Here is a 22,787-nt window from a genome sequence, read left to right as displayed (position 1 = left end):
GAGAAGTCACCAGCGATTTTTGAATCCAAGTGAATTGGCGTGGCTACTTTGGACTACTGTAGCATGGGAGCGATTCTACTCAATGGCCTTTAATACATGGCATTTACATAGCACCTTTCATCCCAGGCTTTAAGTGCTTGAACGGAAGTGGGAACTGCACACCCATCAGCACAGGGGAACCGAGGCACAGAGTGGTTAAGTGACTTGCCTTAGGTCACTCGGCAAAACCGTGGCAGAGCCTGGACAGCCTTACACCTCCCGACTCCATCAGTTGGTCAGACCACGCTGCTGCCTCCGGTCCCTGCCCTCCCCAGCAACGTGCTCCTACCAATTCTCCAGTGAGGTCTCACACTCCTTTCTGATGCACAAACATATGACAACCAAAAAAAAAAAAAAAAAAAAAAAGTGCAGTAAACTAAATGTTTAAAAAAGCACATTTGTGCTGTCTCTGTGCAAAGATAAAAGAAATAAATACATGATTAAAAAATTAAAAAGGTTCACAGTATTACACATGGATAGGTAGCTACGGTAGTGCACATCTGGAAAACACTGTGTTACTACCCAGGATTCTCTACACCCAGCTGGATGTCTCCGTTGGGAGCTGTGGGTGAGTGGGTGGTTTCTTTGCTGCCCACATCTGGGGTAAGTAGAAATAGATGCTTATAGTTTTGCTCCGTTCTGAAATGCAGTGCCCGGGATCCTGCAGTGCAGCAATACTGGTGTCGGCAAGCTCTTCCCCATCCCACTGGAACGGCTGCATCAACGAAAAGGGAACACATCGACCTGCAGAGGGAATCGCTGCTCTCTGGGGCTTCTGTGTCTGCATAGAGATTACTGCAAGAGGCAGAGAAAACAGAGTCAGCAGCCGTGCGTCCGCTCTGCACCTGGTCTGAGCCCAGCCAAATCCCCAGAACCACAACGAGCACGAAGAGGGAAACTTGCTTGTTTTGCATCCCAGTAACAACAACTCGTCTGGAGAACTTCAGACCCCCGAGCTTTCACTGCACTCAACCCTTGTCGAGCCGAACGGGTCTCTGCCAGCGCAGCAGACCTCACCTGCTGCCAGAGCTGAGCCGAGCTGCGGCAGGGCTCCGCCGCGGCCATGCAAGAGCCCCATGCTGCACAGAGGCCACAGCAGCTCCCTCTGCAAGGCCGGCTTGCAGAGGGAGCGCAAGGTCCGACCTTGACCCACCGGGCACCCAGCACGTGTTTCTTGTACACTTACTGTATCGCTCTCCTCATCGGAGACAGAGTGGAGCTGAGCGCTATAGTGGAGCGGGGAGTAAACCCAACTCCTCTCGTCTGTCGGCTGCCAGAGTGGCCAGAGACGGCGGGGAGAATGCAAGGAGAGCAGCAGCAGAGCAGGGAGCAAAGGAGAGAAGAGGAAAAAATAAAAGGAGAAAATAAAAGAGTAGGAAACAATACAGTAAGAACAGCTGTCTGCCTGGAGGGAGAGAACTGAGCTCAGTGCTGGGTCTCAGCAGAGGAGCCTTCCTCATCCTCGGTACCTACCTGCTCCCTACCTTCTGGGACATGGGACAACCTCTTCTCTTGTAGGGACAGATCTGAGTGCTTTGGAAGAGGCAGGGAAACCTCAGCTCCCTGCCACAGCATCACCCTGACCCCAGAGAAACCAGGAGACATGGGAAGAGACTTACCTAGGGGCAGGGACAGAGCTCTTGGTTCCTGCTACCCACTCTCAGCTCCCAAACCCCATTTTCTGAGCCCCAGGCATGCTACAAATTGCCATCTCAAGTATCCGGGAGGGCTTTTACAGTGGAACCTGACCTGGTTTGCTGTGCCTTCCTCCTTCCCTGCAGGCCAAGCAAGGCAGCAGACGGATGGGTTGGGTCATGGTGGATGGTGGGCACAGAAAGGAACCAGTTAGTTACCACTGAGAGCCTTGGAGACAGCAGAGGGGGTGATGAGAACAGGTACAGCAAAGGAGGCAAAACACAACTGGATCTTGGGAATAATGTGGGGGAAGGGGACGTGTGCTGTGCGAGCCAGTTATCGCAGCTCTGGCCTTCGGTGTGACAAAACACGCTTCTGCTTCTGACTCAGCACAGAAATCTGGGCAGGTTCAAGGACTGGCGATTCCTGGGGGACCCACCTTCGCTGCAAAGTGGCTCTGCTGGCTCCAGGGGTGCCCCCTTATCAGGGGGAGGAAGCTGGCCCCGTGACCCAGCTGGGGCTCGCAGAGGAAGAGAAATGGAACTGGATGCTTGAAAGAAGCCGGGGGGGGGGGGGGTTCCCGGCCTGGGAACCAAGCATAACAGTCTATGATGTGCAAGAAACTACAAGAAGCTAGAGGAGCTTTGAAGCACTGGGCTCCGCATGCTGGACCCCATCAATAATTGCAGCTGCATTAGCAGAGACCGCTGGGAGGAAGGAAGGAAGAGAAAACCTTGCCTGGAGCTTTTTGCAGGGCTCTGTTGAAGGCGCAGCAACGCTCAACGCTGCACCGAGTCTGCCCCACATCCTGTTTTTCACCCATCCTGACTGAACCACATGCTCCAGCCAGCCCCTTTTTGAGCCTTCTGGGAGTCCAGATGCATGCAGGGAGCTGCAAACCCAGCGGGGAGATTAAAAAAAATAAATAAAAATAAAACGTAGGAGCATCCGGTGCCTGGGATTAACCCTGCTGGTGCTGGGCCAGCCGAACCCAGCGTGGGGGCAGGAAAAGCTGCCGGGAAGAGCTGGCTGCCTGTTTGCCCACACAGTGCAGCACTTCTCAGTGCCATCAGCCAAGCTCAGGAGCACGCCCCTGCTTCCCCGTGCACCCTGCCTGATGCCTTCTCCCCTGCCTGGCTCCAAGGCAGCGGGCGCTGCGCCAACCACGCTACGCAAACGCTTGTGCCGAGGCCCTGACAGTGCTGTCATTACCCTCTGAGGAAGACAGCAGCTCTCGCAGACCCTGAGAAGGGGAATGCCAAAACCCAGAGCAGCCCCTAAACACTGAACTGCCTCACCGCGCCTTTTGGAAGGGAAAGGGAAACTCCCACAGCTCACAGAAAACCTGCAGTGAGGAGGGAGCCCGTGAGTGATGCCAGCAAGGGCTGAGAGCAGAAACCATCCCTGATCCATCAGTAACTCAGAACTCCTTTGGTTTTATGAGTGCTCGGCCTCCCAGCCACCAGAAATAAGACTAAGAGGTCAAAATTGGCTTAACAGCAGCTCCAGAGCATCTCAACAGGCTCTTTGGAACCCTGTCTGGCTTCCTGAGCCAAGGGAGCTGTGCCCAATGTCACCTACAAATGCTCAGGTGCCTTCACCTCTCTAGACAGATCTGGTGCCTGCAGGTTTGTCCAAGGGCCGGGTGATGCTGTGGCCCATCCCATGCCAGGAGCTGTGCCCTTAGCCTGCAGAAAAGCAGGGCAGAGTCTTAATTTCTGTAAGATCCTACAGAAATCCATTTCTGCAGTTACGATTCACCTCCCCAGTTCCTACTGAGCTGGTTCCTAGCAGCCACAGAGGACAGAGCTACAGCATCCAAGGAAAAAGGAGCTGCTGGACCCAGCGCTTCAAAGCTGCAGCTCTGCTCCCCATGTGCCAGCACGTTCACTTACAGTCCCCGAGGAAAGCGAGGTGGTTCGGAGTCTGCGCTGACGGGGGGAGTAAATCCAGTACCTCCCATCTGTGAACTGGATGGCCCCAGGGCAAGTGAGGTGAGAAAGGAAACAGAGGAAAAAAGATGATGTGAAGGACAGGATGAAAGAGAAAGCAAAAAAAAAAAACAAACAACAAACAAAACAACAAACAAAGAAATGACAACAAAAGAACAAGGGGTTGTGCAACTCCAGGTCTGAACGGATCAGCGGGCAGGAAAGCCGTGCGTGGGAAGAGCGGTGCCCGTGCCTGGGACAGTCTCTGCGCCTTTATTCCCCTGAGAGCGAGCAGGAGGATAAAGCGCTCTCCTTTCAGAAGCAGATTTCCAAAAAAACAGACCTCAGTCCCCCGGGATTTGACAAATCGTTCTCTGTCCATAGCAAACCCCGACCACTGCTCCTGGAGCAGCCGTGTGGGAGCAGCTGTGGTCCCAGCCCTGCTGCGCTTGGGTGCTGCCATCTTGAGCTCCAGTTTAAGTGGTTTTCCAAGGAAAGTGCCTGTGGCAGCCCAGGTCAGCTTTTCCCTTCATCCCTGCAGTGACAAACGCTCCACAGCACGCGACACACATTTAATGCAAAACTCAAGGACTCAGATGAAGTATGAAATGCTGATGAGCGGTCAGTCACGCTCTCTGGGAGCACACACTGCACACAGATGGTTTCTTCTCGACAGGGAGGAACCCCTCGGAAGTTGCGGGGAGTCCACGTGCCCACCACGGACATGGAGGGAGGGGAGCTGCCCCCTGCCAGAAGACACTTGCCAGCGGAACCGGCAGTATCTGCAAGCAGCTTGCACACAGCTGCCATCCGCAGGCAAAGAAAGAGCAGCCAGTGTTAGAGGGAGCTGTTTGCATTTTGAACAGCATGCATAAAAACCCAAACAGACAAGCTTTTAAAATGGAGCTGATTCCTTCTGCAGCTCCCACGAGCCTCCAAATGACTCGGCAATGAGTGAGCAGCTCTGCAGCAGAGTCACGCAAGCCTAGGGAAAGCCAAACGTTGCCATTTTTAGGTTATTCCGAAGGAGTTCACAGGGCACAGCTCATCTCCGCTGCTGTGTAACTGACAGCAATGAGGCAGAGCAGGGCACCGTTTTTAATGAGAAGATTCCAGTGCCAGGACACGGGGGAGAGCTGCCATGGGGCAGACCCTCAGCTCTGCTCTGGGAATCCACGAAGCAGGGACACGTTGCTAAAATCTCCTCTCCAGTCTACAGAAGCTGCTCAGACATTGCAGAAGCTGGCTGAGGAATGCAGCCCCCGGCTCCACAGCACTCTGCTGCCAACCAGCAACCACCTCACTTACTCCCTGTCTCAGTACTAGATTTCCACTGCATCACCTACTGCATCTGCCTGCAGGGAAAGGAAAAGCCAGAGTTTACCAGAGCCCGAGGTCAGCCCCACTGCAACCGCCTCTTCTCTGGCTCTGGGCAGCTACGGCACGTTTGTGTTCCAGCTCCAGCTGAGGGAGCCTCTGCTGCACCTGCGTTCACCTTGGCTTGTCCCAGGAGTGAACACGCTGACCTAGATAAGCCCTTCAGCACTCCTGCTTGGAACTAGAGCAGCACACCTACGGCTACCTCCGCAGCAGCATCACCTGTTTGAGCCCCACTGGATGCTGCTCTCCGTTCTTCAAGGGCTAGTCTGGTTCCCTGCATTCAAAAGCTGTCCAGTGTTAAGATCTGAAGGCACTCGACACAAGGGCAGGCACTGCCCTGTGCACCCGACTGCCAAAATAGAGATTATTACAGCCTCGTCCAAACATTTCCCTCACACCCCTAACGGGGCAGGCAGAAAACAGATCTTACAAAGTAAATGTCTGTGACTGGCACATCATCTTCATCCGAGGCCTGGCTGGCTGGTTCAGAGGCCTGGCTGGCCGTCTCCACCTCTATCGTAGCCGTGGATGTTCCAATGGCACAGGCTGAAGAAGCCGCCTCTCTGAGGGGGGAAGAAATGACAGCATCGAGTCAGCGTGGTCAGAAAAGAAGGACCAAGGAAGACTCGGTGATTTATTGCAGAAAAGCTGAAGAGGGTAATCTGCTTTAACATCCAGAAAGATCAGGTCAGGTCAGAAGGAGCATCACTCAGCAGCGCCTCACTGAGCTGTGCAAGAGCCTCTCTCTCCAGGGAAGTCGATGCCCCAACAAAACCAGCCTCCAGCAGAAGCAGCCACAGGCCAAAAGGCAGCGGGCAGGGCCCTGCCCAGCTGCTGAAAGCTCCTGAACACTCACTCTTTGTCGTCTTCTTCAGGAGCTACGATCTCAACATCACACTTGGGTTCCAGCTCTACGCTGATCTGCTGAAGCTCCTCTTCAACCCGCACCTCCTCGTGTGACCTGGGAAGCAACGACACAAGGAGCAAGGCTCAGCCGGACCTCCCAGCACTGAGGCTCGGGGTAACCAAAACTCCCAGGCGAAAGAGTCAGTCCTGTCAGACTGCAGCGCTCAAAGCCAAAGAGGTGGGAAAAGAGGACAAGAGGAAAGGGATTAGCTAACCAGCGCTGCGGAAAAGATGGCAATGTCAACCTGAATACGGAGGAAAAAGGAAAATTGGCCTCTGGGGAAAACCTGTGCCCAGAGTTATCCATCAAGGGGTAAAGCCTCCAACCTCTTCTGAGGCTCCTGGTGCACTGAAGCTGCTCTGGCTTGCTGCGGGGTTAACATCCTATTTATCTGCACGCTCAGGAGCAGTTTGTGACAGTCTTCAATTTAATACCTCATGCTATTAAAGTAATTGCTTGTGTTAGCAGGGCTGGCTCTATAGCCCTCCTGGGAAGGAGAAGCCGGTGCTTGCCAAGCCAAGGGCATGGTCTGGGGCAGGGAGGAGCTTCAGGTCTACGAGAATCCCTGGCCAGCTCTGCTCCATCCCTGGCCTGTGCTCGGCCGAGAGCTGCAGCCAGCAGGCAGCACCACTCCGTCCTGCTGCTGTAAGGGTGGATTTCACAAACCCGGAGGGAATTCCCCAGCAGATTAGGGTAATCAGAGGCTTGCCACATTCCAGGCTCAAACAAATTGGAGGAGGGCTTTTTCATTTCAACTCAGGAATGTAAATTCCCAGAGACTCATGCTTTAATAACTTTGTTTTTGCACATACACACAAAGGTCCCTGTTCCCCTAGAAAGGATGCAGATACCATCACAAGAAATGGAGAAATTAGGAAAAAAAAAAAAAAAAAAGCAAAGAGGGTCACACTTATGTGAGGTGGCTGTAGTTGTGGCAAGTCTGTGACAGAGAGATCTACCTCTGACCAAGTCATTAAGCTCCCTGTACAGTCTGGGGACACTCACTTCTAGGACATGGTTCACCTGACCCATTTTCAGATGAGCAGTCACATCCTGCAGTGACTCCTTCCATGACGTATCGAGGGAGCCTGGAGTAATTTCAGGTGAAGTCACTGCATTTTGCAAAGTGGGTCCTGTCACAGGTGCCTGAGTGTAAGTCTCCAATATTCAGCAATTTCAGACAATGGATTCTGCAGGAGGTGAGGTGCCTTACAGGTCCCCAGCCACTTGGATGTCTGCTGCAACTTGCCCCTTGCCCTCTAGTGACAGAACTTCCAAAAATTCATTAAGAAATACCCTGGAAAAGGATTTTTTCCACAGGCTGCATGGTGCGAAACTCAGCAAATCACTAAAAACTAGGGATGAGGGGAGATGTTTGTGGGATGCTGAAATCACCTATCTTCCCAAGTCCCTGCCTTCCTCTGAGGCACCAAACATTGGCTGCACAGAGAGAGGACATCAGTCTGTCCAGCAGCTCCTCTGGCTACGGCGTATCCCAAGCCAGAATTTCTGATGTGCATTTCAAAATCTGTACCTACAACACTTACAAGATGTCCCAGAAACCTAGGGCAGCGTGAGCAGCAAGCGTAGGGTCCTCATTCAGGTCCCACTGACACAGGCAACAGGGTTATTTTTACTGGTGCAAAAGTATGCAAGATAATTACACGATATGAGATTCTAAATCCAGACGCTCTTATGCAGCAGGGAGTTTTGTCCCACCTTGCCCTTGGCTCTGAGCCACCCATCGCCACAGGCCAGAAAAAGCCTCAAAGCAGCCAAGTTTCTGAGAACACTGGAAGTACAGGCAGCCTCCAAGCTACATCTCTGGGGGTCTGAATGTGCTCAGTACCTTGCAAAGTCGGAGCCCTCTCTTATATTCATGTCTACTTCACCAAGGCAGATGCACAAAGGAGGATTTTTCCTGCTTTTAAGACTTGGTTATGAGGGGGGGGGGCGGGGCCAGAAGGGACCATTTTCATTGATTCAAGTTGAAGGGGTAAGTTGGAACAACTCAACCAAATTAAGTTGTCCCCTTTCTCATCAAATAACAATATTAAAGATTCCTTGCAGAGCACTGGGAGATAGTGAAAATTCCATGCAAGAAATGGGGATCATCTGATTGCAGGAAGCAATTCATCATCCTGCAGAAGACCACTCCAAAGCCTTGGGGCTGCCAATATTCACATTCAGTCCTCCAAGAGGCACAAGGACAAAAGTGAGGTGGGACAAATGTGAGGTCCCTGTGCAGCAGTGTAACAAGAGACAAGACACTTTTCTCACCTGCCATCCTGCCCTGAGGAGTGTGTGCGCCTCCTGCGGAAAGAAATCAGGATAGTAGTTAGAGAAGGGATTTAAGACAGAAATCCTACACAGCCCCCAAATCTAACTCCCTGCCCCATAAGGGAGATGTTCTACTTAACAGCTGACACTTCTCCCAGCAATAATTAATCCCATCAAAGCTGTGTCTGCTTGCTCCCAGGAGAGATTTAATTAAAATTGGTCATTAGCATTCCAGAGCATAGGGCAGCCTACCGAGAGCTGCAGCACGAAGAGGAACAGCAGCCACTCGACACCAGTGGGAGCAGGGGATGGGCACTGTCCTCACCTGTACCTGGGCTGCTCAGATGTCTCCGAGGGGGATCGCTCAGGAACAGAGAGAGATGTTGAAGAGAGTGTTGTGGCTATGGAGGCCGTGGTAGCTTCTTCAAAGGAAGGAGGTGTGCAGGGGAGCAGGTCTGGCCTGCCTGCTGGCCCAGAGCAGAGGACAGGAGAGATGTAGGAAGAAAAAGATGAGGTCAAACATCAACCCCTTATCTAAACCATCCCAGTGTGAGGTTGTTCTGCCTGCACACCCTCACTGGGACTGCCCACTGGAATGCTCAAGCAGGCAAGTTTAACTGGTTCATGAGAGCAGCAGCTTATCCCAAAGCATCCTCTAGAGAGAGCCAGTAAGCACCATTCCAGCATGACAGACAGACACTACAGAAAATGTAATGCCAATGAAGATATCTCACTGCTAACCAAAGCTGGATTAAAGGCTTGGATTGCCAGAGATAAATAACCAAGTGAATTAAGAGATGAATCGAGTGCTCACTGCTTTGCATGGACAGCAATCTAACACGTACTCAAGAAGCCTGCCTTTCACCACTTGTCTGTAAATCCAGCCCAGATGGAAGTGATGAAAAGGGCAAAGAACCAGACCCATTTACCTTTTTCCTTTTCTCCCCCAAATGCAAGATCTTGCCCCACTCAAACACTGACACTGGAGTCCTGCAGTGCGCAGTCCCCTTTTTCTACAGGTGGAAAACTCAACTGATTGCTTTTGGACTGCAACCACTGGTGCCAGGTGGAAGTGGCCGCCTTGCAGCAGTGACTCAAGTGACCATTTTTACTGCAGAACCATACAGTGCTGCAAAGAAAGGATTTGGAATTCTTCAACACAGGGATGTTGCTTCCCAATCAACTAACTGCTAGCACTGTGACAAAACAGCGTCCTCTTACCTTCTCCCCTGTCCTGGTTAAGTTTAGTACCTGCAAAGCACAGCAAGACAGGGAATGAAGAACTCTCCATCAAGGAGGATGCGTTTGGCGCACAGTGGGGAACACAACGAGAACTGAGGAGCATCCTAAGGAACTGCTAAGGAAGAAGAGGGTAATCACACAGCCATCAGCCACAGACAAGACTACTACCTTCATCATCAAGGGTGGGGTAGCTCCTGGCTGCACGGAGATCGTACTGCGTTTCGTCCTTTTCAGAGGGGAGCTGGCTAGCTGAGAACGCGGCTGTTGGACCAGGCATCTTGACAGCTAGCAAGGCACTACGCCCTTTCTTTGAGGGAGATGACTTCAGAGCTGGATGGGAAGAGTGAAAGAGAAGATGAAACTACCACCAAAGGCACCCTGCCATTCACAGGCCTTTGCCCTCCAACACACTGCATGGAGAGCTCCTGGGCAGGAGTTTGGCAGGCCACAGAAAGCCAGGACCCCTGAGGGCTCCGCAGCTCCCCAGCTTTGCTTCATATTACAGCAGAAAAGCCTGCTTAGATTCCTGCCCAGAAACTCTCCATGTGGACGCGAGCAGCAGGATGGAGATAAGGCTCTGACTCTCCCGTATCACAAGGACAGCAGTTCCTGGGCCATGTACTTACAGGAATTTTTTCGAAACACCGTGTTGGTCATGAATTTGAAGAATCTCTCTGCATAAAAGCTGGGCCTGTGTACTGACACTGTGTCCTACAAAGGCAAGAAGCAATTGTTTCATTTTAAAATTACGCCTCAAGGCAGAATTTCTATAACAGCCAATGCAATCTTTTTTATTCCAACATTTAGCACTCATAGATCCCTAAAATGGAAAGGCTTAACTGAAATGATCTGATTAATGCTATAAATAAGCCTGAAGCGTTGCCTTTGATTTGATTGCATTTGATTAAATTCTCACTGTAATTTTATAATGGATTTTGCTGATTTTATTTCTTTATAGACTTTCTGGATTTTTCAAATATTGACCTGATTACATGTATGGAATTTCTTCTGGCTTTGCTGGTTGACATTCAAAGCACACCTGGGTAGAGCTGCCAATGACACAGACACCAAAATTCAGCCAGGGGTCCCCATACATTTCATATACTTTGCACTTTTTGTTTTAAATAGTAAAACTGAGCTGTCTCTGCTTCCCATGTTCAACTGTGCTCCTACAACTTAGCATCCAGACAATTCCTTTGCCTTATATTTTAAGGGAAGGTAGGACATGCAATGCTGAAAAAGAGTTTTTCACAGCTGAGATTGCTCTTTTGTAAACACGCATCTGGCTGCTGCTAGGGACAAGACAGCAAGGAAACACTGACAGGGATTTATTAGCAGACAGCTTACTGAAGTGGAACCGCAGTCAGTCACCCAAGAGCAAACGCAGGGCTCCTCAACTCACACACGAAGGCACATGCCTTGTGCATACAGCTCCTGGTATTGTGGGGAGGAGGAAAATGACAGATGGGAGCAGAGGAGGAAAGCTGGTAGCATGACAGCTAAGCATGAGAGGAGGTGGAGTGAGCAAGAAAACCTGATTGGGAATAAGTGGTACTACACCGCTGTGGAGGCATAAGAGGCAAGAAGTATTCCTTTCATCAGCTTCAACTGTACCAGTTCAGGCACTATAAATAGCGAGGTAATTGGCACCAAGTAGCATAAATGAAGCCGAAGCAGGTAACCCTGCTGAGACCTGGACAACTCCTGCCTCTGTACAGACACTCACCCCATCATGGACAAGGGCCTTCCAGGTATGTTCCAGCTTCTTGATGAACCTAATTTAAGGGGAGAAGCAGAGAGAAAGGAAGAATCAGCTGCAGGCATGTACTCCATGTCTAAGACACCTTTTGTACCCCGCACAAGAGAGATCGCTGCGCTGCTAATGACATCTTCGTCTGGAGAGTAGCTTTCCTCCAGCCAAGAGGTCAGCTGAGCACACTGGCATCTCGGCAGTTGGGTCAGGTCTGCCTGGGAACCCTCCAGGGAAGGAGGCATGAGGCTGTAAGAGGGGCAGAAAATCACCCTGCACCCCTGGATATACGCTGCCCATCCCAGGCACTGAGACAGGGAACTTCTTTATGAGCATTTACCTTACCTTACTCTCATTATACCTTTAAAAAATGGCTCTGTGTCACCAGCTTTTTTAAGGACAAGAATAAAATCCACAGCCCCCAACGTGCATCAACAGACAGCTTTAGGTAGCTTGCCTACTCATTATCAAACTCTTCAGGAGAGGAAAATCTTCTTGCTTTCTTCATTCAGCATTAAAATAGATGTTAACACACTTAGAGGATAGATGACTGCAGAGATACCTGCCTGTATGACTGAAGAATATCTATTATTCCTACATGGAGCAGGAGACGCTCTCCTTTGCCATTCACTGCTGGGATTCCTCCCATCCTGCAGGTAAGACAAAACCCCGGTGAGCACAGCCTTAAAACCAAGAGCTGTAACACCCCGAGCGAGACCTGTGGAAGGGCAGGCGGCAGCACTGGAAACAGGACTCTGAGATGTGGTGGGCAGACAACAACACAAAACCTGCACAGTCCCTTTGTCAGCAAGTCACCAGCCGACCCAGAGCATTTCACAAAAGAGTCCCCAGAGCTGCTGGCTGCTCAGATCACCAAGTATCAGCACAGGATCTGTGTCGCATGACAAGAGCTCTACCTGGGCCAGAAAGCACCATGTTTTTTTCTTAGCTAGAGAATATTTTATTCTGGGGACCCAAGACAGCATGAACTGCCTGCATGTTAGGGCAGCAGATCGTTAAGGACGATCCCCACTAATACCGGTCAAAGGTGCAGCACCACCGGCGTGAGCACACAACGAAAGCATGCAGGTAGCAGGCAGGCCACTGCAATTAAGGATGCTGTTTGAAATGCCAAATATTTCCTGGCTCCACTGTGACTCCAGCAAAACCAGAGCAGCTGGTTTCACACACCAGGACCGCTGGCAGCAAACGCAGCAAACTCCAGCATTTGTTAGCAAGCCTGGCCACAGAGCCAGAGAGACAGCCACAAGAGCCACCAGCTGCCCGAGAGCCACGGACTGGGCAAACGCCCGGCACACAGCTCCACCAGTTACTCCAGCACTTGTCCGTGTGCTGAGCAGAGGCTGCTTGCTAACCACGCTGGGATGGCTTAAGGCAGCAGGGCCATAACCCCAGGAGAGATGCCCATATAGCCCACGAGGGCCTCAGTTAGGGATGTCCTGCTCCAGCCTCCACCCCCACCCCTGCAGCAGCACAAGGGGACCAGGTTTTCACCTACGTGTCATCTGTGTCTATGGACTCCCCCCGGGCAGCCCCCCCCTGGATGGACTCCATGGCCGTGGAGTAAAGTGCCTTCTGCCCCACGGGGCGCTTCTCATCCGACGTGCTGTGGGCTCCCTCGGACTGCCGCTCCCGTTCTTGCTGGTCTATGTTATGAACCCCGAGCAGGAGGCTGTAGTCCATGATTTTAAAACTTTCCAACACCTACAAATCAGTATTGAGTACAAGAATAAAGACAAAACATCAGGCCAGCAACTCAAACAAAGCACAGACCCCAAAGCACGGAACAGCCCGTCCACGTTTCTGCTAAGAACTCCATTGCCAGAGCTTGAACTGATCCAATAGTCATCTCTGAACTTGGCTGCATAGAATTTCCACAACCCAAAGGGCTGAGGGCACACAAGTAGCATTGTTGTACCAGGTATCTGTTGCACATTGCATAAGAAAAATGTATTTATTCCCAACAGCCCAGCTACAAGTGGCAAGAATGCTACAATTTTAGGCATCAGGCAGAGGGACACAGTCCTTGGAGACTGTCACAAGATCCAACTCCACTGCTTTGCTTTCAGGGTAAAGAGCAGCAGAGGACTTATCCTGCTTTGGGGTTAGCAGATTAGCAAGGTTCTCAGTCGTATGCTCTTCCTCGTGCCTGAGAGCCACAGGCTTTGTTAATCTGCTTCCCAAACTGTCCCCTCCTTACCAGACAGTCTCGCTGCAATGTCTTCACCAACGCACTGAAGGTGTCCGCATCCAACATCAGGCCCTCGGGCATGTCTTGTATGAAGTCGAGGTCTTTGTATGTGGGGCTGGACTTTTCTTTTTCCTTCTTGGATGCCCGGCGCTTATAGGTTGAGCCTTTCAGGTCAAATTTCAGGTGCATTTTCACCACACGAGGCAGAATGTTGTTCATCACAACCACGCGGATATTTTTGCCCCCTGATTGCACACAGTACAGTCCATAAAACTTTGGCAGCAGCGTCCGTGGATTCTGGTTCAGGTTCTGAAACGGGGTTGGAAAAAGCATCAGCAGAGGTCATTTGGAAGAAGATTCCTGCTGTTTTCAACACCGAGCACATTAGTGGATCTTGGAGCAGACTGACTAGGGGTTGTTCACCTAGAGATTTTCTGAACTTTACATCAGAGCTTGCTGCACACATCTGACAAACCCTTGTGTTTCAGTGGCTTTAGGACCTGAAAATACCACTATGCCTTGAATACAGGCAATGAGATGTTCATCTCTCTCTGGGCAAATAACCAAGTCCGGAAATTCCCTGCTTTCCCCATCAACAGCAGCTAAAAAAGGGAAACCAAACTGGAAGAGAAAAACATAAATAAGTGGGAACTTCAAGTTTAAAAATAACAGCTATCTTCATCTCTTCAGAAGTGTCAGAAATCAAGAGCCGTTCTCTGGCCCAGAATAAACCAGGGACACGGTACTTTTTTAAAATTTTAAACAAAACAACATCAATTTCCTCCTCCTTCTGGAGAGTTGCTTTATAAAAACACAGTTGGCCAGAGAGCACGGATATCCTGCTCTGCTATCACGTCCTTTTTTTAGGCAGCTGCATTATTAGGAACGACATGACAGACACGAATTGCTTGTTCAGCTTTGGGAAGAAATTTGGGAAGGAAACAGAACATCTCCGCATGCTGTGAAGGAAAGGATGGGCGTGACAGATTCTGTGACAGATGGGAGAAGCACAACTGCATTACAATTTCACGCCCCACATCTCACCTCACCTAGCTGGACTCACAAGCGAGCCCTCCTTGTGAGTGTGCTGTTCAGCACAGTGCAAGCTAAAAGCAACAGAAGGAGCCGAGACCGAATGCAAACAGCACTTGCCCAGCTTTAAAGTAACTCAGGTTACCCTCTGCTTCCTTTTTCATCCAGTCCTTTCACACTGGACGGGTTTCCCAAGAACAGCGGAGAGATCACATGTTAGCACCACAGTAACCACGGACGTGAATGCTACAAGCAGCTCGTCCCTCCGCGCAGACAGGTACCTCAGGGTAATTCTTTAACCTGCTTGCTAGCCAGGACAATTGCAGAACTCAGGACCACAGTGCAGCTCCGTCCCCGTTCATTTTGTACATTAGACAACGGCAATGCTTTCCAAGAACACTCATCCTCTCCAGGACCTTCACTGCCACTTCCAAAATCAAGCAACGGGCTGCCAGATACACGCAACAACCCAGACCCTGCATCGTTCCAGCAAGTTTGCCCCAATGCACAGAGAGACAAGTTTTTTTCAGAAAGAAGAGTGTACAAACATAAATCAAACCCAGTGCAACATGCACACAGACGGGGCAGCATTAACATCACCTGCCACGAACACGACCTTCTCCTCGGCACCCCCATGGCAAACAAATCCCTGGGTGCTCCTCAGGGAACTTCAGTGCCCTTGGGTATAAAGCTGGATCCTCCGCACAGTCATGCGGGGAGGCAGCTCCTGGTTTATTCGCCTTTCTAGGTGCTGGGTTTTGGTTCTGATTTACTACCTGTCATCACACGCGAGTGGGCCTCGGTACATCACCTTGCTAGCCCTCAGAGTTTGGTTACAACCACCTGCAGCAGGCTGGGTGTGCTGAGCTGGCTGGTACTGCAGGACCCCTGAGCTTGGTACCGCAGCCAGCGGGAGCCACGACGACTGACAGCTGCCTTCACAGTAACTGTTCAACGGCACGCGTGGGACATGCCCGGGGCAGCAGCGGTTACCCCATAAAACCAAGATGGTTGCGTTACTGCACTCAACAACCATCCTCAAAGCCAGGCAGAGGCACGGTGCCAAGCAAAGAAGAAAGAGCTAGTGCTGGGAAAACGGCACCCTTACACGTCTGGGAAACCATTTTCAGGCCAGAACCTGTCGACAAGCTCACAGTCACCCCCTCCCCCTCCCAAATTTACCGAGAGAGCTTGCAAATAATTGGCAGGATTTGTGCTTCTGGGACTGGCTTTTGTGACTGCTGATGTTGTCAGTGGCACAGGGTGGGCACGCCTCAAGAGACTGGGGTGGGTGACGTGCCCTGTGCAGCTGCCACTAGCAATGCAGGTCCAAGGAGCTGGGTGATACCCACCATGTAGTAGCCAGGAAGGAGCTTCTGGAGGAATTCAGCTTCCTTGTGCATCACAGTTTTTATGATGAATTCATCATCGCTGGTGACATAGAAGAGAGAGCCACTGGCACCAGGGTTCGACAGCTCTATCAGAGGCTCGTTACATAATGAATACTAGGGAGGAAAAGGGAAAAAAGAAAATGACGTTTTTAGCCCCAGCTCGTTGCACACTGAGCTCTAGGCCCTTGAGGGCTTTCCCCAGCACACTGCCTTGCTGTGAGATTAAGGGGTAGCAAAGCTTTAAAGGGAATTATTTTCATTATAGGCTAGGTCTAAGCAGCAAAGCTGATGGACAATTTACAATTAGAGAGTGAGATTACAGTTCAGAGCATCCCAACTGTTCAGAATCAAGCTAATCTTCTGCTTTCAGTAACATCCAGGCTTCATAATGACATCTTATCTTTTCCCCTTGTGCACGTACGTGCATACCACATTTAGGCTTCTTTCAGCACATTACTGCAAGCGCAGACAGAAAGATGGGATTTTAAGAGACATGACAGTCTGCTCAGGGCACCGCGTATCTCTGTGCTGGAGGGAACACGACGCACTGGCTGTTCTCAGCAGCCTCCTCTGCCCTCGTGCTCTCCTGCTACAGATGTGTTTTACAGCCACATCTCACCCCAAATCTGTTGGAAACACATTAAAAGGATGAGACCAGGTGTCCAAACAAGAAGAGAGGGATCAGTGCTAAGAACAGCAGGAGGTACTGCATCGGGAGGGCATTGCTAGATAGCAGGATGCAAACAGCAGGTCCTCAATTGAGGACATGCCCAGCAGCTGAAAAAAAAAATACAGAAAGCCTAAGTGTGGACGTGCACTTTGCAGCAAGGGACCAACCCCGGGGTATCTGCGTAGGCTGAGCAGGTTCAGGGCAGCTCATGTCAGAGCTGCCACAGCAAGAGGTGAGATAGGGAGAGGAAGGTAGGGGTATGTAAGGGCCATGATCAGAGCAATAAATTAAATGCTCATCATTACATACTGAAAACAGCTTTCAGCACTGCGCAGATTAATGATCCAAGACTTTATCAAGTTAATTATCTCATGCATAATTAAAGGCATTTGCTGCTGTGGCAGGCAAGAGAGAATCAGGGGAAACAGAAGCAACAAATCAGAGCTGTGACCTTTGCAACTGAGGCAGGCTCTTTGCCTCACCCAGGTTTTGAGCCACTCATCAGATCAGCCAGCATTATCTCAGATGGCACAGACGGGGAGCGCTGTTACTGTCAAGCCGTGCAATGGCACAGACTTGTTTCTTCTTGTATGTTTTCAGCTATGGTTACCCCTGCCTACTGCTGAAGTCAGAAAAAAATGGCTATCAGAAGGGGGAGGGCGTGCGCTTATTTGGATGTGTTCTCCTTCCCAGTTCAACAAGCGTCCCTTTCCAAAGAGCAGGGTGTCCCAAACATGCAAGGCGGACCAAATTCAACCCCGGTGCACTCCAAGCCCCACCAGCTTGTATTACTAGGTAGTTTAAAAAACAGCTCCAAGGACCTTTCTGAGCACAAGAACAAGCTGTGTTTTATTCCGTCTTCGTAAGACGATTAACATAACTACATTCACATAGTTCTCAAGTGAGTACACAAGGACAAATTCCCATCTTTGTCCTCAGAGCCCCAGGGGACATTACAGGGTTGCACCCAGCTGAACACAAACCCCTTTTGCTTGTAAACACAGCAAGTTATTGTCAACACCAGGGAGGGAACCCCATAACACAGCTTAGCAGCACACACTTAAAGCAGATCATTTCCTTTCCCTCCAGCGTGAGCTAACAGCTACCTCTGAGCAAACGAAGACATGGCTGAGTGGTGCTGCTCTTACTGGGACGGTCACTGGATCTCCTCCAAAACGGAACCCCCAAAGCCACAGCCTGTTCCCACTCCTTGCTGGGATCAGAGAGATTCCTTGGCTCTTCTCTGTCCCTTTTAGACTAGAGGAGCTGACAGCCTTGATTTAGGGGCAGATTTACTGTCTTGCTCCAGATCATCTCAAATAGAATAGGGAAGACAGAAAAATATATCCATACCAAATAATCATCTGGACGAATCCCAAAGAGTTCTCGGAAGTACCGAAAAGCCACTGGTGCATAGGTTTTGAACCTGAAGTCAGCGTAATGGTGAGCTGGGGTAAGATTACTTCCTTCACTGCACAAAACAGACAGTACAGATAAGCCTCTGTATCACCATTCGACAGATAGGTACGGCCACATCAAGGCTGCTGTATATTAAACTGAGCCTTGCTAAAAGACCTCTTAGGAACAAAAAAAAGAAAACGACTCCCCAAACAAACCACATTTCTTCTGTGGCAGAACAACAGGAAAGTCGGTTTTAAATTATCTTCCAAAACCTATTTCCAAAGAATGCAAGGAATAGCTGCTTGTCAAGCTGAACGCATTTAGACAGAGAACATAGCTTTCATGAGATTTGCTAAAGAGAGTTAAAGAGCTCCCTGAATGAGCTTCCCCCTTGAAATTATACCGTGTTTGAGATAAAAATCCTACAGACAGGTAGAAAGAAAAGCACACAGCAAGACTAACAAACCCAGCCATACAGCACTGTACCTTACATTGTGCTTCCTTGCAAGTCAGTGTTCTGCGGAATCTAACACTTCCCACTGCTATGTTTGTATGAAATAGATGCATATTTAAAACATTCAGAGCATCCATCTCTGTGATCTAAAGACAGATGGAAGCTCTCTTGAAAAATCAGTGAGAGGAAAAGAAATAACTCATCCGTTCGTTTTGTTTCCCTGTCTCCTTTACCTTGGGAAAAAAATGCTCTCCACCACGTAGAAGTCCTGCATCAGGACATCTCTCTCCGGCTTGGAGCTCAGATTGCCGACGGTATATCCGATCCCTAGCTGGATGGCCCCCTTCAGAGTGGATGAAGTGGTCTGGCAGAAAGGAAAGAGCTGTCAGTGAGCATTTCCCAGCAGATTAGAACAAAAATATTCCCTGTATTACAATACAGCCATGTCTATAACTTCCATCGGGTCATCCTGAGCAGTGTACCCTGCTAAACAAGTTCAACTGACTCCTGAATAGATGGATTCAGAAGGTCTGTAGTTCACAAGACTACACAGCACAAGGGTGTTGCACAAAACCTCAAGCAGATTGGTAGCTATTAACAAACTAAACCAGGAAAGCTCAGCTGTGCCATTTCTACTCCTGGCCCCAACTTCTCAGCCTACCACTGACATAGCAACCACCCTCCCACACCCCAAAACCAAACCTTTTTGTAAGTGGTTTCACCAGAAGCATCAACGCCTCGATGACCTATCTTCTTTCCTTGGCCAGGCTGTCCTGGAAGCGATGGTCCCTGCAACGAAAGGGCACGGTGACTTCCCAGCAGAGCAGCTGACCTGGCTGACACGAACAGGCAGAACAGCACAGGCTGGACCACGTCACCACGATCATAAAGGATGGAGCGACCGCTACCACTACGGAAAAATCTGCAAACAGGTGTAATTGGCACTGGCAAGCTTTTAACAAGGCTGCCTGAATTATTTATCCATTCTTCCAGACAGGCGGGGTGAGAATACCCAGCCGCTCCATCTGACACCCTCAGTACTAATGGGGCAGAGCCTCGGCAGAGATCCTGAGCCAGGAAAGGTCAGCGTTGCCTCCCACCTGCCAGGATTCCCTGGTTGCTTGACTTTGGTTTCTCATCGATTGAAAATAGGGATGTATTAAATCAAACTGCGAGAAGCTTATTTTTAAAAATCCCATGCCCTCAGGTTTCATACCAACGCCTCGCACTTGACTTGAGAAATGAAAGACGGATAACATGGATAACGCAACCCCACTCCCGTGTTCACACAGAGATAATCCATTTAAGCAAGATCTCATTTGTTAACAGTTCAAAGGACAAGCCCACACAGGGTGAACTGCAAAAACAGCTCTTCCCAAAGTTTTGCAGTCTACAGAAACGCTGTAGGGCTGCCAGCACTTCAGAGGGAGAACAAATCTACTCCTACCCCAACCTCCTCCTCTACTTCTGAGTCCATCCAGGCCTCTTTTGCTGATCCAGGAGGCAGCAGGTGGCAGCTGTACCCTTTTAACCACCTGATGTGACCACGTTTGGTGAAGCTGGACACAGTTCCTCATGCAGCCCCAGGGCTGGGACTCGTTTGCTGTGCCACGGGGCAGCGTCCCACCTGCTGCCCGCTGCCCCAGCGGCGCAGAGCCCAACAGATAGCTGCGATGGTCGGCGAGCACCGGAGGCTTTTGGGGTTTTGTTACATTACAGAACAGCCAGGCCTTGGATGCACTTCAGGCAGCGTGCAGCGAGACCCAAGGTCACTTCCCAAGTGACAACATTTTATCACTCTCGAAGCGCTGCACGGAGTCATCTCTCAGAACCGATGTCTGTGGCAGACAGCGTGTAATTTTGTTCAGACTACAGAAGCTCTTTGTGTTTTAGCTTCTAATCAGGAGCTTGCAGCTATTTCTGGTCAGGCTGCCTGTACTTCTGGAACTAAGGGGCAGCCTGATTTCTCCTTCAGAACCTCACTTCCTACTCTGCTTTGAACATTTAGCACAGCCGAGCTCGCATCCAAACGCTCCTTCTCCAAGGAGGTGTGATCAGCAGCAACGATTTCCTTGCAGCTTCGAACCAGGGAGCTGCCTCCTGTTACACGCAAGCCCAATCTGCACTATCCTACCTCTCCTCGTGGCTCATCGCCGTCCTCAAAGAAGTAACAGAGGTGGGCATTGGTTAGGAGACCACCTCCGTATGAAAATCAGCGACTAAAGTCTCTTCCACAGTCCCTCGCTCTACTCGTACTGCGTTTCCAGGGCAAGAAAAAGGGGGGCTATTTGCGGGTTGAAAAAAGCAATTAACTTTTACAGGATTTGAGTTTTCTGTTATGCATATGTCTGGGGAATCAAAAAGAATTAAGTGCCACATTCCTGGCAGCTTACGGGAAGCGTTTGCTCTTCACGTATGCTGATGTTCAGGTGAGAAACATGAAGGGGTACGCCAGAAAATCAGATAAAACAAAAACCATTTGAACACAGTGCCCTAATCCAAAAGTGTGGGCTTTAGGGAACAGCTTTCAGGCACAGATCCTCCCACCAGATTCCCTGCTGCCAACTGTGAAGAGTTCTGCTCCAGAAGGTACCAGTGATTCAGCAACCTGAGACCTGGATTACGTGCAGAAGATCAGTGCCTCAAGATCCTCCCGTCTCGGGGCTCCCTACTTTACAGCCACCTTGCCCCCTCCCAGAAGGGGATGAGACCCAACACAGAGCCCTGGAGGTGCCCAAGACGTGGAGCCTCCATCTGGGGACAGGAGGAGCTCCAGGTGCTGGTACGTGTGAGTGTCCCCAGCCAGATCCAGCCACTCACATGCAGACATCATGGAGCCGCAGCCCAAACCGGCCACAGGGAGGGCAAAATCCCTTCCCATTTCTCTGTGGCTGTGGTCACACCAACACACAGACACCAGGGAGCTGCCATTAATTTTCTGTCTCCCAAATAACCTTATCAATATCAAATTTTCAGTAAACTTCAATGTATTTTAAATCCCGGCCTTGTTCAAAAGAGTCATGCGGAGGCATTCTCAAGAGCTCTGTGTTCTCATTTCTCAGCACAGGATTTTCAAGAGCATCTCACCTCAGTGATGGCTGCTTTCTTTGGTGCCAGACCTGAGGAGAAAAAGGGAGAGCATTAGTAAAAGTAGTCACATGAGATTAAAACTACTCAGACAATAACCTAATGCTTTGTTCCTTCAAGCAAGCTGGAAAGCCTTTAAAGCAGCTGCTTTTGCTCAGTTTTCAATTTCGGTAGCGCAGGAGCCTGAAGTTATTGGGTTCACCCCGTTTATAGAAGCACAAAGGTGCACCATTTTTCCTAGCAGTATTTTTTCCTCGAGGTCTCCATGCAGAGTTCTTCCTGATCCCTGCTGCACTGTAAGCACCAGGCCCACGCCACACCGCTGGCAGCCCAGACACTTACGGAGCTGCTTTCCAGCCACTCAGAAGGCCCTTGACAAAGCATATCAATAATTGAACCTATTTATAGAACGTGAGGTCCAAATATATCACAAAATCGAATCCATCCTTTATTTCTACCCCCGCCTTTGGGAGAAGCCACCATTTCTCCATTCCAGCGAACGGCAAAAAAAAAAAAACAGCATTTTGCCTGAAGCTTTCAGATACGTGACCAGAGCTGGAAGCATCGAGCCACAGCCCACAGCCCTCCTCCGACACGAGGCCAGCTTCTGCTCCCCTGCACCAGCCCCGGCGTGCGAGCGCTGCGGGGCGTTTGGTGACCGGGGAGGAAGCGGCGAAGCCACGCACGGGTCCTGCAGCTCCAGCCCAGGGCCCTCAGGAACGGGAGCCAGGACCTGGAGCTGCCGAGGAAGGCGAGGGGCTGCCCGGCCAGGAGGCGGCTGTGCAACCTGCAGTCCTTCAGCAAGGGCTTCGTTTCGCAAGAGGCCAGGGAGCAAAACTCGAGAGCTGTGGCTGTGAAGAAGTGGGGCTCTTCCCGAGCCCTCGACTGTTCCCCACTCGAGGGTGAGGGGTGGATTACACAAGCGCCTGTCGGCACGCGAGCCCTCTAGCTCGAGAGGAGTATCTGCACGAGCTGGGGGCAGCGGGAGGTGCCTGGTCCTTCAGGCTGGAGAGCGGGGAAAGCCCTGCAGGAACCAGCCCAAGGTTCTGCCATATCAGCGTCTCCCCAGCTGGCCAAAGAGGATTTAGGACGGTTTAACCAGGGCAAGCGCTCACCCTCCTAAAACACAAGCAGAGATGCTTCAGGGCTTGTTTCCAAAGGAACCTGAGCAAGAAGTCAGGTGTAACAGAGCACGCTGCTCTGCAGATGAGAACAGCGATTCAGTTTTATTTCAGGAAACATTTCGAGTGGGAAGCAGAATAAAACCAACAAGAACCCTTGGCAGTCACAAGGGAGATGGAATCGCTCTCAGGCAGAAGCGCTGAGGTTATCTCACGGGCCTGGGCAAACTGGGGATGCCCCGATGCAAACAGGGC

At 50.6% G+C, this 22,787-nt stretch overlaps 1 protein-coding gene across 1 annotated transcript; it reads right to left on the bottom strand.

Moving 5' to 3' along the window:
• Positions 1-73: 73 nt before the first annotated feature.
• PIP5K1C (phosphatidylinositol-4-phosphate 5-kinase type 1 gamma) lies at positions 74-21,456 on the bottom strand (the record flags this gene model as incomplete). The annotated part of the gene is made up of 18 exons (XM_035308693.1): positions 74-834; positions 1,226-1,309; positions 3,570-3,644; positions 5,416-5,548; positions 5,842-5,946; positions 8,173-8,205; positions 8,498-8,636; positions 9,583-9,744; positions 10,041-10,125; positions 11,141-11,189; positions 11,731-11,814; positions 12,684-12,889; positions 13,386-13,685; positions 15,761-15,913; positions 17,823-17,940; positions 18,558-18,688; positions 19,027-19,113; positions 21,412-21,456. Coding segments are annotated over 18 exons (1,992 nt in total), but the record flags the coding sequence as incomplete, so codon positions are not given.
• Between the last annotated feature and the right edge of the window lie 1,331 nt (positions 21,457-22,787).

Source organism: Oxyura jamaicensis, chromosome 28 (assembly GCF_011077185.1).
Source record: "Oxyura jamaicensis isolate SHBP4307 breed ruddy duck chromosome 28, BPBGC_Ojam_1.0, whole genome shotgun sequence".
In the NCBI taxonomy this organism is placed as follows: Eukaryota; Metazoa; Chordata; class Aves; order Anseriformes; family Anatidae; genus Oxyura; species Oxyura jamaicensis.
This window is presented reverse-complemented; position numbering and strand designations above follow the sequence as displayed.